Source organism: Uloborus diversus, chromosome 3 (assembly GCF_026930045.1).
Source record: "Uloborus diversus isolate 005 chromosome 3, Udiv.v.3.1, whole genome shotgun sequence".
NCBI lineage: Eukaryota > Metazoa > Arthropoda > Arachnida > Araneae > Uloboridae > Uloborus > Uloborus diversus.
The window spans coordinates 201,107,074-201,130,604 of record NC_072733.1 but is presented as its reverse complement, the minus strand read 5'-3'; the positions used below and the strand labels follow the sequence as shown (position 1 = coordinate 201,130,604).

The following is a 23,531-nucleotide window of genomic DNA, read 5'->3' as shown; positions in this document are numbered from 1 at the left end:
GAGGCAGTGCACATATGTTCCGCTCTTAGGAATATTTGTTCGGATTTTAATTCAATGTAATTTAATATTTCTTCATTAATATAATTTCGCCAATCGGCTAAAGTTTGTGATGAAAAAAAATATTGACTTTCAATATCAGCAGTTTTGGTCCCAATTAAAATCTCATATGTTATCAAAAAAATCTCCTCTATTTTCAACTTGCTAGAACTAAACCATGACCCACTCCTGATCGTTGCTTCTTTTCCACAAACAACACCCCCAATAACCTTTCTACAAAAAAAAATTAACCCATCTGAACATTTTTTAGTTTTTTTAATTTTCATAACAGAATTACATCTAGAACATAACATTTCATTCTTAAGTAAACCAATTTCCCTTAAAAATTCTAAAAAAAACCTCTTTATTTTCAATTAGTTTAAATATAAAAAATCTATTTAGGACTCCGGTACGTCCAAACGTTGGAGGACCTGACGAAAAAGAAAAAGAAGATTCATTCAAAAATTTCAATTGATACATTTGGACAACATCACAAACCGAACTCATAATTAAAATAGAAAATTCAACTAAATTAACATTAAAAAACAACAAGAAAAAGAATACTCTAAAATAAAGTTTGAATTGAAACTTTATTTTAGAGTATTCAACTTAAAATCTCCCTAAGAGCGAAACATATGAGCACCTACCTCCTACCACACATACACGTGCAAAAAGACAAACTTCCAGAAACTACTTTCCAGCGTTCAAGTTGCAAAACCAGGGTTGCCAAGTTATCGCCTTATTGGCGATTTTCGTATCGAGCGAAAAATTAAAATCTCGCCAAGAGGGGGGCATATCAGAGGAGAGCCATCAATTTTCCCTGAATTTTTGTAATTTTTTCAAAATTCCCTGATATTTCCCTGACTTTTCCCTGATTAATAAAGTTCCCTGACTTTTCCCTGATCTGTCGCCACCCTGAACTCCCCCGGAGCAACTATAAATAATTTCTTCACTGAAGATTTGCTGTGCGACTTGTATGCAACATGCTACGTTTCCAAAATGCTTTTACTACGTGAAAAGATTTTTGTGCATGGAACTCATAGGAATGAGTCTGATACCCTGACTTTAGAATTAAAAATTAGTGAACAAATTATCTCTAGAAAAAAGATTGTTTTTGATGACTTAAAAGTTGTTTTAGGAGGAATAACCCCATGAGTCTCCTAACTTGTTGCAAATAATAATGGAGTTTAGAAATGAAATGTAATTATGCATTTTGTTGTTTTTTCATGGAAAATGCATTTACAAACACTTTGCCCCCTGGAAATGTTTGGAACGATGGACTTGTTCAACAAACCTAAAAACACGTAAATCCACCATAATTCGAAAAAAGGACATGAATACAATGCTTTTTTTCTTCGGAATGTTAGATATAGAAGAAAGTAAAAATAATGGCAAATAATTACAATAGTTTATCTTTATAAGTGAGTTTCAGCCAGTAAACATTTTGTCTTGTTATGAGCAATACCGGGGTTCCTTGAAGTACAAGTAGAGCACAGGGAGTTCCGCGGCCTAAAAAGTTTGGGAACCGCTGATGTAGAATATCATTGAAAATGCAGTTAAGTGGCACTTGTTTAAGCTCTCTATCTGAATGAAGTTTCTAGGTCATTTTGAATATTGGATCATTTTCATATTTTGACCAAATTTTTGGCACATTTACAGCAGTCTTCAAAACGGTATAGTATTCTTCAAAAAAATTGTATTTTTCTATGCTTACATTAACACTTACCTCTTTACCAAATTTCATCAAACTCTGAGATAGTGAGGAAAAAATTAGCAAAAAAAAAATGTTTTTTTGACAAAAAAAAATACTCTACTTGAGTCCGAGACAAAGGACATTAGGGTTCATCCTGAAGAGTTCCAAGCATTTTTCTTTATCTAAATCCCTCCCCTCTCCTGTCCCATCAATGTCTCTTTTTAAAAATATGCAGTGGAAAACAGAGTATTATAATCCATATGAGAACTTGTAAACATTTCTTTCAGAAAATTCCAAACAATCATATTTTTAAATTATTTATTTATTCTGTAACATAGAGCATGAAATGATTTTGACAAGCTGAATTTGTTTCCAAGGGGCCAAAAGGTTTTATTATTACGGTCAGACGGAAAACGTTTTTTTTTTTTTTTTTTGTCTGTATATAAGCTAGAGCTTTATGCTTCGATTAGCGCGACATTCTATTGTATTGTAGACAATCAAGTGAAAATATACCTTCGAATTAACTAAAATTGTGCAGAGCAAAGCTATTTTAAATAAAAACTAAACACCAGCAGATCCACAGATATTTGACGTATTTTTATTTATATTGGGAAGACTATAAGAATTTCAATACCCATAAAAGGAGAAAGGAAATTTTTTCTATTCACGATCTTAGTGTAATCATAAAATACCTTTCGTAATCCTCAGCTGCGCAGCTGAAGCTCTTTTTTGGGTGCTCGTTTTTCCAGCAGTTTCACCATCTTTTTTCTGTTGTTTCAAAGAAAATAATTTAATCATATTCAAATTTAATAAAACAAATCATTTAACACCTGACAATCAAATTTCAGAAAATTTGGAAAGAATGGAATGGTACAATTACAATTACAATTTAGTGTTGCCAACTTATTTGTGTCAAAACATAAATAAAAATAATAACGGCATGGAGTGATATTGTTTTTTTTTTTTTTTTTTTGACAAAAATTAGAGAATTTACTTTATTCATATGACGTCACTGCGTTGTTAATTGACCCTCAAAACAAAAAAAAAATCACCATCGCCGAATTTTAAAACACCGTGATTGATTTTTAATGAATTTTTAAAAATCCAAGCGCAAAAGTGCGCTCTTCTGAAACGTCACGAGCTTACGTCACAGGGCACTAATGGGCAGCCTTCCGCCAAAGATCCCTTGTTTTCGCTACGGACATTTTGAGCGCGCTGATATTTTTATTTTTTAGAAATTCAATAATCCTTTTGAACACACTATGGAGGCCGGATTCGATAAAGCACAATCTAATAATCTTCCTTAAGTAACATCAATGATGGTATTCGAATATTTCCGAGAGGATGATAGATTTAATGTTCCAGAAACGCGAGGAGTAAAATGCGCCCAGACAGCCACATATCTCCAAACTACTTCCTATAGATATCTAAGGGATAACAACCCAAGTAACACTGAAACGTTACGTCATCGTTACATCACGTTGCAATTAATTGAAATATCGTTACCGTTTCCCAAGCATCGCGATATCACGCTGCTTTATCGATTCGTTACAAAAAGCGTAATTTTGAAACGTTACATCACGTTGCAAATCTCTTAAATTTGTAACGTTGACAAACAGTTGCAAAAGAAACGTTACTTATCGTTACTTTTCGTTGCACCTTGCCTCGTCTTCGGCAACCTCCGAATCCTAGTGGCCATTTTCAGTAAACAACTTCTGGCTTGCTATGCCGCCATTGTTTTGCAGCTTGGCAGTCGCGATCTCTCATCACTTTTAGCGGTAAGTACTTTGTATTATTGTTAGTGTATTATTGTTGATATACTTATTTAATTTAAAAAATTGTTATTACATATTTTTATGAAGTTAATGAACCGCCGTTGGTCGGAGTTTGAGTATTTTTCCCACCGTATTTTATTTAAAATATTGTTTAAAAGAATAATGTTTGAAGTTTTTATTTGAGTATTTATTCATTGATTTCTTAAAAAGATGCTGAAGCTTGGAGATATGTTCCTATAAAAGCGATAAATGATACCATTTTTTACTCATTTAATCGACTTTTGCAGAATGATTTTGACGAAACAATTGTAGCAATTTTTTGAAAAAAATGTTGTCATGTAACTGAAATTATCTTTAATAATAATACTGCAAATTTTTGTTAAAGCACTGATGTAAGAGGAGTTTTTCATAACTTTCATGCCTTTCGAAAAACATTTCTGGAGTTGTTCAGTAATAATAATAATTTTTTTTCAAGGATTTATGTATGAAAGAAGTTTTTATTTAATTTGTAGTTTTATCGTTAATTTTGGCGATTAATAGAACTCCACTTGATGTAAATTCGACATTGCTATGTTATGCTCTGTTTATTTTAAATGTCAGGAATGCTCTTACAAAATATTGTACATGAAGCAACAGTGTGAGAATACTCGAACGCTTTTAAACGGCATGAGACATTTTATAAATTAAAAAAAAAAGAAAAAAAAAAACATGTAAAGATTTTATGAAAGTATATTAACAATAATTGCATCAACAAAAAAAGCAGAATACTTACTGTATCAAAAATTAAGGGTTCAATGAATTCACCTCCATTCTCACCAAGGAAAAAAAACTTTATTCAAGCTTTGGAAAAGAAAAAAAAAATCTTATTACGACATTTAAAAGCAACGTGATGTAACGTGATAAATAAAGGTTGATGTAACGTTTCAAAAATCGTTGATGTAACATTACTGAAACCGTTGATGTAACGTTGCTAAAACCGTTGCTTTTGCGTTTTGCAACGAGACATATTTTCGCTCTATCAACGTTACCAGTAACGTGATGTCAATGCTTCAGAGCAACGTGATGTAACGTGATTTATGTTACTTGGGACGCTGAACATTGACCTTATCCAACAGATATCTATAGCATATCCGAATGTCCAAGAGAATATCCACCAGAGGTAAAAAGGTTGCAACGTCTGGAATCCAAGCGACGTCGAGATATCTCGATCTCCCTTGGATATGCTGGAGATATGGAAGGGAGGTTTTTGGATAGCTCTTGGATATGCTATAGATATCTCTTTCATGTTCAAACGATATTATATCCAGATAGCTCTAGGATATCGTATAGTTATGAAATAGATATGCATTTTAAATCTCGTAGATGTATATGAGATATCAAAAGCGACGTTCCTTGGATTTGATGCAGTTTTAAATATACTTTAAAGCTGTAAGCAAAATTACAGGTTTAAAAATCGCATTTTTTTGTAGTTTTGGAAGTTTACATATTTGGCCATTGATTTTTGCAACTTTAATTTAATAAAAATTCCCTGCATTTTCCAGAGTTGTAAAAAGTTTATTAAAATTTCTAGGACTTTTGAATTTCCTGAACTCTCTCTGCTTTTTCAGGTTTCCCTAAACCTGTATAATCAAATTATGTACATTGTGTTTGGAACTGTAATCTTGACTTCATTCCACTTTTTTGAAAAGATGAAAAACTATATCGTATAACAATTATAATGCATAAAAATTATATCTTATGACAAATATTTTAGTGAAATGAATCCTTTTATTAAAAATTTAGAGAAACCGACAGAAATAGCTCAAAGATCTTTATTTACATACACATAAACAAGTACTGTACATAAAAAAATTAAATAATAGATTGGGAAGACTAGTATCTACAGCTGGGCCTGTTGCCATCTTTGAATTATGCTCGGCCTTCGCATAGCGCATGAAGTTAGCTAGTTATGCTACAAAAATAAACAAGTTTATGCTAGAAAAAATTTTTCAACCGTTAAACCATTATGTTAGTTTTGCTAAAAAAGAACATAGTTATGTCAAAAACATACTATAACGATTGAAAAGAAATGATGCTAAGTAATTGTTCACCTACAAATTTTATTAATACGAATTATTAAGCAAAGCAAAGCATAAAATCACAGCTAAAATTCAAAATAATTAGAATGCAAATTAAACCAATGTATATCAAAAATATATGCACAATAACATGAAGAAATAAACTAATACAAATTAATACATAATACAAACTCAAAGTATCGAGCACAGCGATCGTTTGCGTTCAAAACAGAACACAAGAAGCCAGAGAAGTGGCGTGGCTGCTCGACTCGAACTGATTAACCACGTTTTGTAAAATGTTGAGAGCACGAGGCCTCAAGCGTTTAAGTTACAGTTAATTAACACTATGCCACACATTTCAATGCAATAAAAAATATTGTTTTTTAAATAAAACATGGAAAATAAACCAATTCACGCAGATGTCTGAATGTAAATAAACCCTCTACAATATCTATAAGTCAAATATCTAAGAGATATCTTGAAAAAGATATATCCTAGACATTTGCTATGTAACATGAAGGTTATCGAATAGTTATCTACAGGATATCCAAATATCTATATCTGAAACATGTAAAAGTCTGGATATCTTACAGATGTGAAAAAGATCCAAATTCACGATTTGGATATTCCCAGATGTCCAGTGGATATCCGAATATCCATATCTAAAACATGTAACAGTCTGGATATCTGGTAGATATTAGAAACTCCAAATCCATGACTTGGATATTCTTGGATGTCTGCCAGATAACTAAAATATCCAGCAGATATCTAGATATGTGGTGGATCTTTTTGGATGTCTAACAGATATTTGTGGTTGTCTGGGCGAGAAGGTAAGCCTTACGTTTCGTCTTCGAAGCCAACTGCACGTCCTTTGTCGGCTTCTCCCGCGGTGGAAGAGCGCATGACGTCACTTCCTGTGCCATTTAACGTCACAATCTCTTGAACTTTAAAAATTAATTTAAACAAAACTACTTATCGTATTGGAAAATTTTTTTCACCTATGATGTTCATATGTTACTCTATGATATAAAAATAAAATTGAAAAATCGAAAACTTCCCTATTCTCCAGCGTTTTATGCTTGCCTTCGTATAGAGCTGCCAGTTGCCCCTGATGGTTGGTCACAGGATTTCAAATGACGTCAATGGTTCTGTTGTTAGCGGTTGTTTTCTTGCCGCTGCTCTATCAAACGCTTTTGGGTTAACATGCGGTTACTTGAGCAAACGAATAACGCACGCAGGTGAAAACTAATACATTTTAACTAGTAAAATATCACTTGGCTCTGTCAACCTGCTTTTAATTGGTCAAAAATCTCACAAAAAAAAAAAAAAAAAAAAGCTAACCGGTCTTAAAACCAGCCATGTACTTCATGCAGTATTACACAGCTATTCTGTTTAACCCGTCACAAGTCGAACCGCACCATGCTGCGGACACTCACCGGTGAGATAAATTTACTTTGCATACCAGTTTGTTGGCGCTCTCAGCTCCAATGAGTTGACACCTGCCTTCAGCTCGGTTTTTCACACTATTCCAGACTGATGAGTTCTAATAAGAACGAAACTGCAGTCTTTGGATGTGATAACCGGACTGTTTGCTACCATTGCAGGTTATTCTCTCTTACATCAAGTGCCGGATCTAGAGCGAAGGAAGCATGTTGTAATATAACTAGATGCAAAACTCAGCTGCAGCCACTGGCTGTGCGAATTTTGAAGTAAATGAGCAAAAACATTGCCAACAAGGATACAATGCTGTTTGCTAAGGCATATCAGAGGCTACCGCAGAAGGTGTTTGTAGACGTCTTGTTCGAGCACTTGTCTATTTACTAAAAGGTCTCAATTACCCATGGAACAGTTTCTTGTAGTGTATCTGGTTAATACAGTCGAATTTGCATATAACGAGCCCTGTTTAGACGAGAACTAGGATTTAGCGAGGGAATCAAAAAGCTTTGGCTGGTACAAAGAACGTAACTCTCCTTATCGAGCAAACCTCACTTCAAGCGAGCAATATTTTTGTCGCTTGAAGCGGGGAGAGTCATAAAATTTCTGTCAACTTAAACTGCAGAAAACATTATTCTATTTCTCGAAAAATCTCATTAACATTTTGAATTAAAAAAAAAGACATAAATCCTGAGAAAAAGTGAAGACACGGCCTTTTTTTAAAGAATTCCTGGAGTAAAGGAGGATTTAGAAATTATATTTGTTGAAGCGAATGTTAAATCATTTCCGAGATATACTTCCGAGGATATTGTAGCTCTAAGTCAATCTAATGCAGATGAAAAGAAAAGAGAGTGACTACAATAGCAACAAATATGAAGAATTTGAAGACCTTGGACATACTGTCAGCCCGGCTTAGTCGGGAGATGGCACTTTTTTATACACCTATTGCAGCAGTCACAGTGGTGACACTATGACCTGCTTCCAGTAGTCCAACCGCTCGTCCACGATCGTAGATACTCAAATGATGTCTTGCTGACATTTTCTCTTAAGTATTTCAAGAACCAAACAGTATTTCAGAGAAAAACCTTTTTTTAACATCCAGCACTATTTTTGTTAAAAACCAAACAGCGTGAATTTTCGAACGAATCTTGAGCGTGTATGCACTGTCTTTTATACAGATAACAAGTCTTGGTCTACCACGCCATCTAAACTTGAATTTCTTTCCATTGGCTAGGTGATTGATAAGGTACAAATTTGCATAAATCACTTGTTCCTTAGCAATTGTCAAGCAGTGTAGTATAGTACTAACTAGTAAAATTACAACAATGAAGAGAATTTAATTATAATTTCTCATTACAGTCGTAATTCAACTTGTACTGTTGTTCAGCCGGAAAAATATTCGTTGATTTCTTCAAAACGACGAAGTAGTATAATGACTGTGCAAAATATTATTATGCCATCAAGTATTAAGTCATTAATTAAAATAAGTACTGCATTTGTCGATGAAAACAAAGTTAAATTGAGGAAGTATCGCATATTTTAAGTAAATAAAATCAATTATACTTCCAATTTAAAATGAAGGCTACTGCAAAAATGCTACTGCAAACAAAAAACGAGTCTTGCATTGAGTTGCCAATTTAGAATTTAAAAATTTTAACAATAACATTCCATTAATTCTAAAATCAACTTTGCATTCACGAAACAGACGCCATTGATGTTTTTCTGCACTTGCGAGGGATTTTCCAGACTTATGACAGCTCGAGAGCAATTGCAAATTTTGCGAGGGAATTGGGACTGAAGACAATCGCAATGTTACACTTGAATTCAAATTGGGAAATAGCGATCGCAGCGGTGCATTGCGATCGGCCGTGTTTCACTTGAATCCCTATACTAGTCAGGTTTTAAACGCTGTGTGATTTTTTACTACTGTTAAGAGTTAACTGTCACAAACAAAACTTTGTTTACGTTGGCAGGTTAATGTATAGCGCTTATCGATCTGTGAGTGATTTTAATTTTATGTTATAAAGAAAAATAGGAGGTAAAATTAAAAAGGGCAGTGGCTACAATCACACTTTGTTATAATTCATGTTATTATTAACATTTCATTTACAAATTTTCTATCTATTCAATACACTGAAATCACTCGTAAAAGGTTTTCATAACCACAATTTGGGAGTAAATTATGTTTCTCATGTTTCACGTATTTCAAAAGTTTAATTCCTGCTGTTGTTTTGGTCATTGATTAGTTTGTTAATATTTCTCAAGTGTTCACCCTAAAATTTCTAATTCATACACTCAGCTGGCGGAACATTTATTTTGGCCACGTACAGGGGCGAATCCAGACATTTTTATAACGACGAGAGGGAGGGGAGAGGGCGGTCAAGTTTCAGTGGCTTTTGCATAGTTTCTATGCATAAAATTATGAGTAAAGTGCAAGAAAAAAGAAACTGAAATATAATTCGAAATATAGGGTGCCCATCCCCCTTAGAGCAATGGTGCACCCCCGCCCGTAAAGATCGAAAAGATCTTCCCTAAAAGCAAGAGCCCCCCTAAAAATGAGAAAAATACCCCCAAAACACCCCGCAATAAATTTCAATGGCGCAGTCTGCACCATGACCCCCCCCCCTAGGTGGGCACCCCTGAAAATATAATTGATTATATTACACAGAAATCAATATCCAGCTTTCGATAAAATAAACTATTAATTTTAACAAAAATTTAGTGTCATGAAAATATAAACGCACAATTTATTAATTGTACAACATCCAATTAATATTGAAATTGTAAAGTTCTTTGAATGAATAAAAATAAACATTTTTCATAATTATTATATGAAGAAATTTTTATTTCAACAAGACCAATAAAGATAAAGCATTATTGCTTATTAAATATATATATATATATATATATAACAATGTTGAAAGAGTGCCAAACATTGTAGACACATGTTTCTGGGTTTCAAAGAAACCCTTTTTCAAAATGGAATAAGATTACATGTGAGCTTATGGATGTTGAGACATTCATAGCTTGACAGACATTTGAGCTTGCGTTGCAACCTTGTCCTTATGTTCTTTCAATTTTTAATCTTATTTTTTTTTTCAATTAGATCTTCAAGATAAGCACTGCTTAAAAGAATATTTTCTGCAAAACTCTTTTTTTTTTTTTTGTACTTACACTCCTATAGCTAATGGCAAATAACGATCTGCTCGATAGTGCCAGAGCTGATGAGAGGTCATGTCAACCTAGTCAGAAACTAAGGGTCCGGCTTGTGATCGGAGTAGTATGAGTTTTATACATTTTATGAGAGGAGCTGGAGGCCAAACTGACAAGGGGCCTGTCTGCCTTGGCTCTCAGCTAATACTAAACTGTGTAATATCTTAAATTTGTCGTAATGTACAATGCATAGTTATATATCTTCATATTTCCTCCATCCCTCCAATTTTCAACTGATGGCGTTTTTCTTTATACTGATATGCTTAAAATTGCAGGTGACAAATGTCGTTTTTTGGCGATACGTTCTAGCATCAGAGGCACCTGCTTAAGGGTGCCATTTAGTTCTAAATTACACTCTTTGGTGGTACCCTCCCAGTCCTCATTATCTGGTGCCTTTAAGGGTGCTACAGGATGCCACCAAGCACCCTTAAAGGGATGCCGCTAGTGCTACAATGTTACATTCTAAAAGGTGCCATATATGCAATCCTCAGTCTTAACAGTGTAGGCTGGTTAGGTTACCATAAACTTTTGAATAATATGGAAAATTACTGTTATAAATTAATTTAAAAAAATAACCTCTCGCACATTCATGGCACATGATTTGAGGCAAAAGAGTGCTCGGAAAAAATATCCATCTCATTAGGAATGAAGATTCATCTGGGAGTGAATAAATGCAAAGTAACAGTACCCATAGAAGAAACCCACAGCCCGTCTCCACTCTTGTGAATTAGGAGACGCCCCAAGGAAAAATACCTTTCAGAACTTTGCAGAAAGTGATTTTGATCTTTCAGAAATAAAAGAGTTTAGTAAATAATGTTAAAAATTTATTTCACTAAAAGGTTGTTGTTTTTGACAGAATTTTAAGGGGTCTTATGTTCAAGCCTGGATCTGTAACTTTTGGCCCCCTATGCAACAAAATCTGTAGGGCCCCAGAGGCCAGCTGTGTATATTTGCAACGTTCATACGCCTTAGTGCTACTTTAAAAAATTTGGTGTTTTTTTTTCAATTTCTTGGGCCAGATGAGTCTCTTAAAGGTCTGCGGGTACACAGATCCCAGCCTTTTTACATTGCTATAGCTTTGATAGTGTATTGATAATGGCTGCACAACTGATGAAAAGTTCTTCATACAGTTGTTTCACTGATTCTCAAAAGATTCACAGATGAATCATTCTTAAATTTAGATATCTCCTCCTTGGAAAGATAAGGGCATAGCTATTCACCATGGCTACACAAATGAAACTAAAAGTAAAATCCCATGCTAGAATCTCTCCCATGAAATCCCATTTTAAAATGGAATTGAAACTAGAAACAACTCCTTAAAAATGAGTATGCGTTTCCCTTTTCACTTGGTAGCACATGTTTATATTTTCTTTCACGAAATCCAATAAATCACATGCACTTGATAGGCCCCATCCTGAGGTCTGAGAGAGAAATGCTAATGTTTGAGACCAATCAATTGAATGGAATGGATAAGTAACGCCATCTGATAGCAAACATTTCGTTCCGAAACCGAAATGTAAATGAGAATCGTTCGGGTTTTTGAGTAGCATTCACCCTAACTAAACAGATAAGCGCCGTTCAGATGGGAGAAGCAGCAGCTGCTGCTGCTGCAATTTTGCATTGTTCGTCCCGAACGGGTTAAAAAAGATCAAAACTTTCTGAAAACTTTGGAAATTATCTGGAAACTGTGTTCACGTGTTCGTCTAAATCATATTGGTCTGTCTTTTAAAAATTTGACTAAACTAATGAATACAGGAAAAACTTGGTTATTATGAAGCTGAAGGGACCCAGACAGATTGCTTCTTAAAACCGAGTGCCAGTGGCATAACTAGAGTATACTGAACACCGACCTAGCTTATAGCGTATTCCCTTTTTAAAACAGTTTTTTTTAGCTTTTTAAATTTGTTAATTAATTATGTGAACCTTTTACAGATATTATGTTCTGCTATACTAATTACTTTTACATTATCATATGAAAAGCTATTTTACCTTTTGTTTTAAATTTTTATGTAAGAAATTGTTTTTTTTTTAAATATTTGAAAATGAAATACTTTATTCAGAAAAAACTCTAATTGTTGATTTAAGCTCTATATTGATAATAAATAGCAATTTAATCGTTCAAAGATATAAAAGAATGCCATTTGTGCTGATTAATCGGAATATTACCCCCAAATATCATAGAAATAAATTTTTGTTTTAGGTATCCTGTGTATTATACATATTAATGAGCATAATTTCCTATTATGGTAGCACAAATCTGTAGAAATGAAAATTAAAATACCTTTCGTTTCATTTTTTATAAAAATTAAAGCCAACAGAATTCAGTCTTTCTGGGTAGATTCAATCTTAAATAATTTTTCATAGCTTTTAGTTTATAATGAAAGAATATTCACTATTTGCAATAGATACTGGGAAAAGTAAAAAAATTTAAAACTTTTCCACAAGTCAGAAGAAACATTCTTCAAGTTACTTTCTTCAATAAACTAAGAAATTAATCAAACATACATTTTCTTTAGATAGAGAATCTAATTTGTTTGCTTTGACTCTTCCCTCTCACTTCGGTGAGTGCTGAGACATAAGGATGTAAAAAACACCTGTCGTATCAGCAGCGTTCAAAATCATCGGTGGTCCGAGACCAGTAAAAATTGCTTCAGACCACCATAAAATAGAATTCAGTAGTCCATGGGACTGGCCTTCAATTGCTCAATTATGAAATTTCCTGTTACAATTGAACCTTGTTAACGTAAAATTCACAAGTTCATGATAATTATTTCATGCTATCCGGATTTTGTCTTAACCAATCACTTATTAAGTGATTATAAAATCCCAGGACCAAGCAAGGATTTAATGATAAGTAATATTTTAAATTTGTAAAATTTAAATTTTTACATTTACAATAGTTTTGACCTACTATGTGTAGTTTTGAGCAAATGAGTGTAAGAGGGGACATGATTCAGTTATTTGAGTTTATTAAAATGGAGGACATAGCTGAATTTCTGCATAGATGGCAAAACCAAGGCTGATTGTTTTAAGCTTTTCAAATCCCAAGCTAATCGTGAAATTAGGAATAATTGTTACTTCAACAGGGTTGTAGTTACTTGGAATAGTTAACCAAAATCAGCTGTTACTTGCAGTTGGGTGAATAGTTTTAATAAGGCTCTTGATCTTCATTGGGGATTGATAAATTGACTAGGACCAGCATAGCTGAGCCTAGAGCCTGTTGCTGGTTGTCACTTTTGTATTTATTTGTATAACTGCAAGATAGAAAATCATGAATATTATACATTCTTTAGGAGTCGATTAAGTAAAAATTATTCATATTGTAATTATCATTTGAACAACTATTTAAGTACTTTATGTTTATTTTCTTGATTGATTTTTCTATCATCTGCTTTTGGTATTCATTTCAATTTTTTCTTCAATGATTAGAAAAACTTGAGAAAAAAAAGTGATCATCAACAGGTATTAAACTACAGGTTTTCTATCTCAAAAGAAATATCACTCATTTACTGTATTTTATCTAATATTTGATTACAATAATATGGTTAAGTAAAAAAATTAAACTATTCATCATGAATTAAAAAAAAAAGACGACATTTTTCAGTAAAAGCGGAGATGTTGTTTCTTCGAGATATTCTTAGCTTTGATGATATTTTTACTATGAACCAAACCAGGTCATAAAAATATTTCTTATTCATAAAAATATTTCTGGGAACATGAATTGTTTTGCTGATGATGTCAAAGTTATGGGGATTGTAAAAATGAAGAACAAGCAAATCAGCTGCAAGAGCATCTAGATCATATTAAGGAGTGGGCTAATAAATGGGAAATGGCTGTTAATGTTGGGAAATGTCAAGTGCTACATTTAGGGCATGGAAATTGTACAAGTTATTATTTGCAAGGTACAGTCATTAGTTAGGCAGAAAAAGTTACTGATCTGGGCGTCTTAATAAGTCAGGATTTAAAGTTTAGTCAATAGTGCAGCAGAGCTAGTAAAAAAGCCAATAAGATGCTTAGGTTTATCAATAGATCTATTTCAAACAAATCTAAAGAAACTCTTCTGCCCTTATATAGAAGTTTGGTAAGACCTCATTTGGAGTATGCGGTTCAGTTTTGGTCTCCTTATCTTAAGAAAGATATTAATGTATTGGAAAGGGTTCAAAGGCAGGCTACTAGGCTAATAAATGGACTTTATCATTTAGACTACAATTCCAGGCTTAGAATGCTAAAAATGTACGGTCTTGAACAAAGAAGAGACCGAGGGGATGTGATTCAGTTGTTTAAATTTATTAAAATGAAAGATGTTACGGGGATAAAGTTTAACACTAAAAACAGGACAAGGGGTCATTGTTTTAAGCTGTTTAAATCTCAGGCTAATATGGATACCAGGAAAAATTATTATTTTAGTAGGGTAGTGGAACCTTGGAACAGCTTACCGGAAGAGGTGGTAATGAGCAAGGGAGTAGATAGTTTTAAGAGGGTCATTGATCTTCACTGAGGATTGTAAATTGACTAGGACCAGCCTAGCTGGGCCCAGAGCCTGTTGCTGGTCGTCACCTTTGTATTTTTGTATTTGTATTACCATTACAAGTGAAACTTTTCTGGGGTTTTTCAACTGACAAATTCTGGAATTCCAGTATTTAAAAAAAAAATTACATGAAAGGAATAGAAATATGCTTATTGAGTTCCATTTGTAAATCTTTTACCTAATGCAATATCATTTTTTTTTCGTTGGAACTAAACAAAGCTGATATCCAAACCATGACAATCAGGCGGTTTTAAATGCAGGAAAGCATGAACAATGGCCAACTGACAACTTAATACCACTTCCTTAATTCCTCCAATTGAAAGTTGATGTGACAAAGCAATCACTATAACAATAATTAATATTAATATATAATTGTGCAATGTGACAAGAAATTTTCCAACCGAATACTTTAAACAAAATATTTAGTTTTAGAAAATAATTTTGAATAATTTGTCAGAATTTATTTTTGAGCATGAAAACTGACCATTTGGATTCCTTTTGACTACACACCTGTTCTATCTTTGCTTTATGTGGCACTTTTCAGGAATTTTAAATCCAGGCCAGTTTCACCCTTGAATCAGTGCATGTTATTGTATGCCTTTGTCCCCTCCCCCCTCTCCCCCACAACAAATTAATTGCCTAAAAACGTAACTCATGTTATAGCTGACCATTTTGTTAATTGAAAACTTAATTGATTATCTGAAACGGGAAAAAAGCTAGGTATATCAAAGTGTCGGTACAATAATATTAGCCATTAGAAAAATTAGGGAAAATTATTTTGTTCTGGTTTTTTCTATCGTGAAGTTCCTTTAATAAATGAAAGGTCAAACTTGAAAGAGATACCTCATTTAGAAAACCTGCGATCTTTTTTTGACATTCATTCATGGTTATGTAAGATAGTGTGTTCCTTTTGCAGTATGTTAAATATATATTTAATTTGTAATTTTTAAAATTTTCTTTAGATTGTGTTTAGTGTTTTCAAATGGATGATGAGAAGAGAAGTAGGAAACGAGGTCTCTTAAAACAGTATTATGGAGTTAAAGATATTGACAACAAAGAAGGTTTTGATCCATATAACATCAATGCTCCAGAATTTAATTCTGACTTGTTTTTACATAAGGTGAGCTTGTGTAAAGCTGTTCAAATGACATTTAGTTTTGAATTACATTTAGTTATTAAATTGATCCATTCCTTTTAGGTTTTTAAATATTTAGGGATTCTAATGTGAAAATCATTGTTCTTAAAGCACAAATTTGCAAAATTGTTGATTACACTCATTTTAGACCCTTCCTCCTTTTTCACACAAGAAAAATTTGAGCTTTTAGATGCTAAGCAACAATTGTGATTTAATGTTGTCAGGGCTCCCAACCAGTCTCTTTTCCCCCAAAAGCTCCTTGTTTACTTTCAAGTTCCTAAAAGTCGTTTTTTCAAAATCTCGTCTCCTTCTCTCTTAACATTTCAGTTTCATATTTTATTGGAGATTCAAAAATAATGATTCTGTAATAAATATTTAAAAGATTGAGTTGATCAAAGTATGGCAAAAATCAATTTTATATGCATGACCAAACCTAGTTAAATCTCCAATCTTAGTTACAGGCTGAATGCTGTTAAATTTCGAGGGTAACTTATATAAATGCTTGTTTTTATGCAAAGTTTTGTGAGCATTTATTTAACTTGTCAGTTAAAGCCAAATAAAAAGTTATCTTGAAAGAAAAAATGAAAAAAGTAAAAACGTGAGGATTACTTATGGGTGGCATGAAAATAGAGAAGGTAATTTTCATGATCAACTTTATTTTATTAATGCATCATACATGTCATAAAATCATCATTAAAATTATATAATCATATTGCCCTTTTAAACCATTAGTAACCCATAGCTGTAACCTCATAATAAGTAATGTTTGAGGAGGAGTATTGTCCTTGGCTGCTGGACATTAGATTCTTTCAGTACTTGTTATAGACCATTTTGAATGTTGAAATTTGGTGTTATCATAATTAAAATAAGGAGGTTTGCATCATTTTTGGAGGTGGCTAGAAATATAATAAAAATATATGGCCAAGGCATCAGCAGTCAAAGTGCTCCCACGCAACCTATGGTGAAAAGCAGGCAAACCATGCAATAAAGTGCATAAGGGGGAACAAGGGTAAAGGAAGAAATCAGCTCCACCTCCTTGTACATTAGGGGCCTGATGGTTTGCCAGTGATTGCTATAAAGATAAGAAGACTGATCAACAAATGAAAACTTAATCTTTTGGAAAACCATCTTTACAATAGGCAGCTGGCTAAAAAAAAGAAAATTAAATAAAGCTTGCACAAATTATTAAAAGATAAAAATTTTCCAGCACAAGGCAGTTTACTGTTTGGAAATTTAACTATTTGAAATGCTATGTGTTGTTTTTTTTGTCTTACACATAATTCTTGCATTTTTTTTCCAGCCTGAGTATACCGCTAAACATTTCTTTTCCGCTTTTTTTTTTTTCAAATACACTGCTAGTATTTTTTATTTTATACTGTTCTTATTTACTGGTAAATCTTCATCACAAAATGAATCACTGCGATTAGATACTTGAGGGTTTTAAAAAATTGAAAAATGTCATTATGTGTTATTTACTGATATATTTGCTCATAATTTTCAATTTTTAGAGATTCTTAATTTTTATTACCCCTCATTGAAAGTTGAAATATTTAATTGCTAAATCTTTGAAATGCTCTTACTTCGTGGCATGTTCATCATCGATTTTCATTGCATTATTATAAACACACATCCAGTCATTAAACTACTACATGCTTTCTTATCAAAGAAGTATTTAACATAAAAGTTTTAGAAGAAAATGTCTGTTTAAAATAATGTTATAAATTGCTGAGTTTGCTGTTTGGTTTGTATTTTAAATCTCAAAAGTTATTATTTTTTGTGCACATTTAAATTTGTTTTTATTGAACAAAGCAAAATAACTAGATATTCTAGAATTCTGGCAGAAACTAGTATTCATTGAAACCTGTATGTGTCTTTTATAATGTAAGTATAGAGTAGATTTTGCTCTCTGTTAGAAACAAGAGGGGAGTAATCTTAAAAAGGTAAATTGGAAGGAGGTAGGAAAGACTCTCAAGTTTCAATAGATTTTGGCTTGCACTAGGAACTGGAGAGGGGCAGGACATGAGAATTTCCTTCATGACAACTAAGTGTAGAGGATGAAGGTAATGATAAATGGGATGGTCAGAGGGAAGTGGAGGTACAAAACGCTGAAGAAGAACATAAAGCTGATCACTAATCAGTCACTTTCATATCTGCTAGGCAATCAATGGTAGGTAGGCACATTTGAGATATTCAGGATTTTCCCTTTGTGATTATAAATTTTATATGTTCTGAACTCTTCCGTAGCAAAAGTTTTACTTAAAAAAAAAGTGATCTTCTTGAAAAACATCAGAACTACTCAGAAAATTGTAATGTTTGTAGTGTATTCATGCTATTTGAGTTTTACTTAGCATCGAAAAATTGTATTTTAAATAGTTTTCGAGTGAAGCAATTCTCTGAAAGTATTGCCTAGTTTAATTTTCAGTTTTCTTTATTAACATTAAGACTTATTTGAGGGTAAATTTGTTTCAAATTTAGACAGACTAAAGCTATTGAAACTGAAAGTATGATGTTTTGTGTTTATTTTAATCTATAAAATCATATGTTGATTTCAACTTCGACATACCAAATTATTCTGCATACTGTTTTATAAAGGGAAAAATAATTCTTAATCATTACCACAAAATATTGCTATGCATATACATGAATGGGGTTCATTAGGGTGGTTCAAAAATACATGTAAAAAAAGGGAACTAATGTCATATACCCCACCCTTGGCGACTTTTTCCTGTTGACGTCAAGAAAGTGTCGCCAAGAAAACAATGTAAGAACATATCTCATACATCGTTCTTAGCCATGCCTTTTTAGTGCCAACAGGAAAAATTTAGATAAAAAAACATGATCAAATCACTTCAGAACACAATATATATAAAAACAACATAAAACCGCAGCAAAAAAACATTGCAAATATTTGCTTCAAAAATACCAGAACCTAGAAAGTTTTTGTACCCTAAGAAAAATTACTAGAAGGTATTTAGAATGCTTAAATTAACAAATTACTGTCACAGCTCACCAAAGAAATATGTACCAATAGAAATAAAAGATATTTTCCAACATGCATTTCATTGAACAAAAACTTTTCTCATACGCTACTAAAAAGAGCAAAGCGATTCAATATGAGATGTTTAAAGCAGAAAACATCCCCAAAATCCCGTTTCAGCTAAAAAAAAAGCTTAGTTGTTCAAATTTTGATGTATGAAAAGTAAAAATGTCTCGACAGAACATCCCAAACATAAACAATACAAAAATACCATTCATTAATTTGCTATCCTGAAATGCTTTCAAAATACCTACCAAAAATATCTACTAAATATTACCTAAAATAACACCTTCATATTTTTATAAAATGCTAAAGTCAACTTATTTTCAGAAATTCAGTACCTAAAGGAGGCACATTTACAGAATATGCCTGAATAGTTCTTGGCATCGATATGAATTAACTTTTAGAATAAAATAACCGTGTTATTTTTGTAAAATAAATTTACATGCTGTAAATACAAAGTTAAAAACTACAAGAAACCCTCAAGATTTTGTAAAAACATAAAGAATTTTGGAAGTGATTTTTTTTTTTTTTGAATTCTAAAAAATTTTTTACCTTTTTATTGTATATATCTTCACACTCAGTCTGAAACACAACATATGAAACAATGGCACCTTACCGAGACACACCCCAAGTTGGATTTTGCTCTTTTAATTAACGGTCAAGTTTGAAGAAACTGGTATTTTTAATCTTTATTCATCAAAACACAACAACTGAATTTATTTCTACACAAAATAAGCTTTCCTATAAGGCATATTGCACGAAAAAACAAGAATCTATCCAACATGGAACCATAACAAGTTTGAACAGATCTAAGATTGCCTTTAAGTTGCCAAACACAGGTTAGTTTCACCAGAGATGCCATGCTTAAAAAAATATCGCCTCATTGGCAAGAAAAATATTTCAATTTCGTGCAAAAATTCCGATGTCGCCCAGGGGGGGGGGAGGAGGAGGATATATCACATCTGTACCAAAAAAAGTTTCTCCTAGATAACAGGACACCTCTCAATATTTTTAGACTTGAGGATAGTAATATACTGGAAGAATTTTAGATTCCTATTTCAACTGAAAGAGGGTGCTCACCCCCCCCCCCGAGCTTCATAAGTGTAGTCAGGGGGTGAAAAAATACATTGAACTGAAAAAACAATGCTACATATTATAATACACACGAGTAATATGCATATACGAAGGCTGTTCAATAAATAATAAGACTAAATTTATCAAAAATACAGAACAACTTTAAACTTCATAATTTACATTGTTTTTTTAAGAATAACTTCTGCGGGACTAAATGCATTTGTTCCAACGTTCTGTCCACTTCTTAAAAACTTGTGAACGTTAAGTTTGTGAGAGCTTATTCAAAACCGCCTCCGCAGCTTTCAAAATGTTTGCCTCGTAATGGTATCTTAAGTTAAGAAAACAGCCAGAAATCACTGACTTAAAATAACTGTGTGATCCCCTTGATGATAATAGCTGCAGTGTTAATCATTTTCTCTGTGAAGGTTGTCCCTCAGGTTCAATATTTTCCACATTTTGCCTGCTTTCCTTAAAAGCTTTAAGCCTGCAAAAAGTACTGATTCTAAACATTGCTTCATCGTTGAATTCACGTATCATATCAAAGATCTCCGATGCTGATTTTTGCAGACGAAAACAATCTTTAATCGAATAACTTTGTTCCAATAATGCTTCCGTTTTGACAACTGGCTGCATCTTGCAGGCGGCCGCCAACAGGCTTCAATTCAATCACGTGATACTCAGGAACATGAGTCTGTATGCGCCAACTATCTATAGCTTTGTTAATCAGACTACAGACATTTTTCATGCCACAGAAATTCACATTCCGATGAGGGGTTTCATGGCAGTAAAAATAGTCTTACTACTTATTGAACAGTCAATGTACATAGCGATAAAATAATTATTTACAAAAAAAAAAAAAAAAAAGACCAGCTATGAAAATTTAATGTTTCTAAATTGTGACATTTTCCATGCTATGGTTAATGTTGAATGAGGGGTCATTAAGCACCCTCTTAAAATCTGAGTAAGAGGCTAAAACTTTTAGAGAATAATACTGTTAGTAAGGCTAAAAAAAAGGGGGTGTCCTGGACTCTATCTGAAAAAAGTTTTTTTTAACTACCTTTAGGGTTCATATTTACTACTTTTCCTGAAAGTTTTTATTTTCAAGCTATTCTTGGTCACAGCAAGCATATTAATTTTAAAAGTACATTTAACTTCTCAAAATTTTGAATGAATAAATTAATGCATAGTTAGATAAGACATGTTCTACTTGAAAATTAGTCATTAACTTAGAATCACTGTTGAAATGCACAAGTTTGATGTTTGAAGATGCATTTGAATAATTTTTATGATGATTTTGTAAACAGATATAGTAATTTTGAGTTTTAAAATTTGAACAAAATCATAAATTATGTTTAATTTCAAATTATATTTCTGGGAAAATTTTTATAACATTATGTATTATAATCTAGTAAATATATAATTCCTTCCTTCTTATTTTAGTTATTGAAAGAATGCAGCTTAAGTCAGCTCATGCAAAAGGAACATCAGATATATCGCCAAATACAGGCATTGGATAGTGAGATGCAAACTCTTGTTTACGAAAACTACAACAAGTTCATTAGTGCAACTGATACGATAAGAAAGGTATATTCTTTCAGATTACTAATTTTTATGGTGTATTCATTTTTAATCATGGTGCTTATGTGTGTAGTTTTTAACAAACTAAACCAAATAACCTAAAAGCAATTTCTGAGAAAATGTTTCAATAAAATGTCCAGAAAAATATGTTATTTTCTGTTTCAAGAAAGATTTTTTCTTATTTATTATTATCATGGGTGTCGTAGCCAGGGGGTCCGAGGGGTCTGAACCCCCTCAATAATTGAGAGTCAGACCCCACAAAAATTAGAATTTGTTAAGATAAAATCTATTACTTTGGGGGAACTTATTACAGTTTCAGTTCCAAAAAAGGACTATAATGATCAATAGAAATCACTTTTTTTCCCTCCGCGATTTACGATGGAAGGACAGAAATTTCTGGGTGATAGATATACATTATGTTGAGTTAGATGACGCTTAAGATCCCCAAGAAACTTTTCTGAGTTTTTACAACAGCAGTTACAGTTTTTCAAGAGCAAAAGACCACTTTTTAGAACTGATATGTCACCCCTTCCCCTTTTTTTAGAAATGGCCCTCCAGTTTCATTTTAATGATTAAAAAAGAAAAAAAAACCTTCTCAGTTTTAAAAATGAGCAAGCTGATGATAAACGAGCAAATACAGTAAAAGTGAAAAAAAAGTACTTTTTTTTCCTAAATGAAATTTTAAAATATTATTTTAGAACATCAGGACTCGCTGTATTACTAAATTAACTTACCTGGGCGACCAAAATATGTTTAAACAGTAAAAAACTGAAATGCAGCTAGAGAGATTTAAAATATTTTAATGGTAATCACACCAGAAGTTATTAGTGCTTGAATGTAAGAAAAAAAAAGGAAAGCAAAACTTTATTAAGAGATTCAGGAGGCACATGATGTTTAAAATTATGTGAAAAAATAGACCTAAAGTGTCAGTGAAAAGTGTACACTAGTCAAAATTGTTTAAAATGTTTTTACTGAAGCTGCAGACATATTTCAAACAAATAAACTATCTAGCTGGAAATTGAAAATATCTGTATAGAAAACCGAAGCAGTTCAATAGTTGTGGAATAGAAAATGACTCTCCTCAAACCCTATTCCTTCAGTTAGGTAGCCTATAATTGTGTTCTGGAAACTTTGATTTTGAAAGCAAGGGAGAGTATCCAAGTCCCATTCCTTCCCCTAACGTCAGCAACGATAGCCTAAAATTATGAATTTAGAATTTCAAGGTTGAAAAACTTCCAGGAGAGCGCCCCCACCATAATTCCGGAGCAAAACCCACTTCCAGCTATCAAAGATTGTTTTAATTTTCATTTTCATGGCTTCAACTTTGAAAATATTCCAGAGATAACCTGAACCTTCCCTCCCTCAAAAAGCACCAAAGAGCGTATAAAACTCCATGTTTAGACATCCACTTTCGAAACAAATTTGGGGAAGAAGCCTTTAAACTTCTTTTCCCTACCCCATTGAAAGTCATGTAAAATCCCCCATTTCTATATCAGTATTATGCTTCAGTATGTTAACTAAGCTCAAAGTATGCAGAAAACGGATGCATCATGCTATCTTGTTTTAACACTTCATTAAAATATCTTAGAAAAAAATTGCAACAGGAAAATAAAACACATGGTTATTTTTATTACATGTGCTGGCTAGGAAAAATTTCTTTGGTGAAATTTAGTTTCTTTATTTTGTGTGAATATGCTAATCAAGATATTTCAGTTTTTAAGATTGTGTATGAAATGATAATGTTAATCCATTTTTGCTGTATATATATATATATATATATATATATATATATATATATATATATATATATATATTGAAGCAACTTGAAATTAATAGTGTTAAAAGATGGTCCCCCCCCCCCCAATAACTTTTATCTGATGACGCCAATGACTATTATTATTCTAAAAATATATGCACTTTGCGCCTCCCTGAATATTCTAAAATAATGGGCCTTAAAGGAGACACTTG

At 32.6% G+C, this 23,531-nt stretch overlaps 2 protein-coding genes across 3 annotated transcripts in view; one reads left to right on the top strand and one right to left on the bottom strand.

Moving 5' to 3' along the window:
• Positions 1-2,607, bottom strand: part of LOC129218511 (NEDD8-conjugating enzyme Ubc12-like) — a 40,885-nt gene extending 38,278 nt beyond the window's left edge. The window contains exon 1 of the mRNA XM_054852799.1: positions 2,422-2,607. Within this exon, the coding sequence (XP_054708774.1) occupies positions 2,422-2,527 (106 nt within the window). The 5' untranslated portion in view covers positions 2,528-2,607. The remainder of the gene's footprint in view (positions 1-2,421) is intronic.
• A 6,332-nt stretch (positions 2,608-8,939) lies between these two features.
• Positions 8,940-23,531, top strand: part of LOC129219378 (vacuolar protein sorting-associated protein 51 homolog) — a 231,071-nt gene continuing 216,479 nt past the window's right edge. Inside the window, exons 1-3 of one of the 2 annotated variants that reach the window (XM_054853753.1) lie at positions 8,940-8,993; positions 15,699-15,856; positions 21,426-21,569. In XM_054853753.1, the coding sequence (XP_054709728.1) occupies positions 15,719-15,856; positions 21,426-21,569 (282 nt within the window). In that variant the 5' untranslated portion in view covers positions 8,940-8,993; positions 15,699-15,718. Of the gene's footprint in view, positions 9,034-15,698; positions 15,857-21,425; positions 21,570-23,531 lie in introns of both variants that reach the window. The other variant, XM_054853754.1, reaches the window with a different exon arrangement.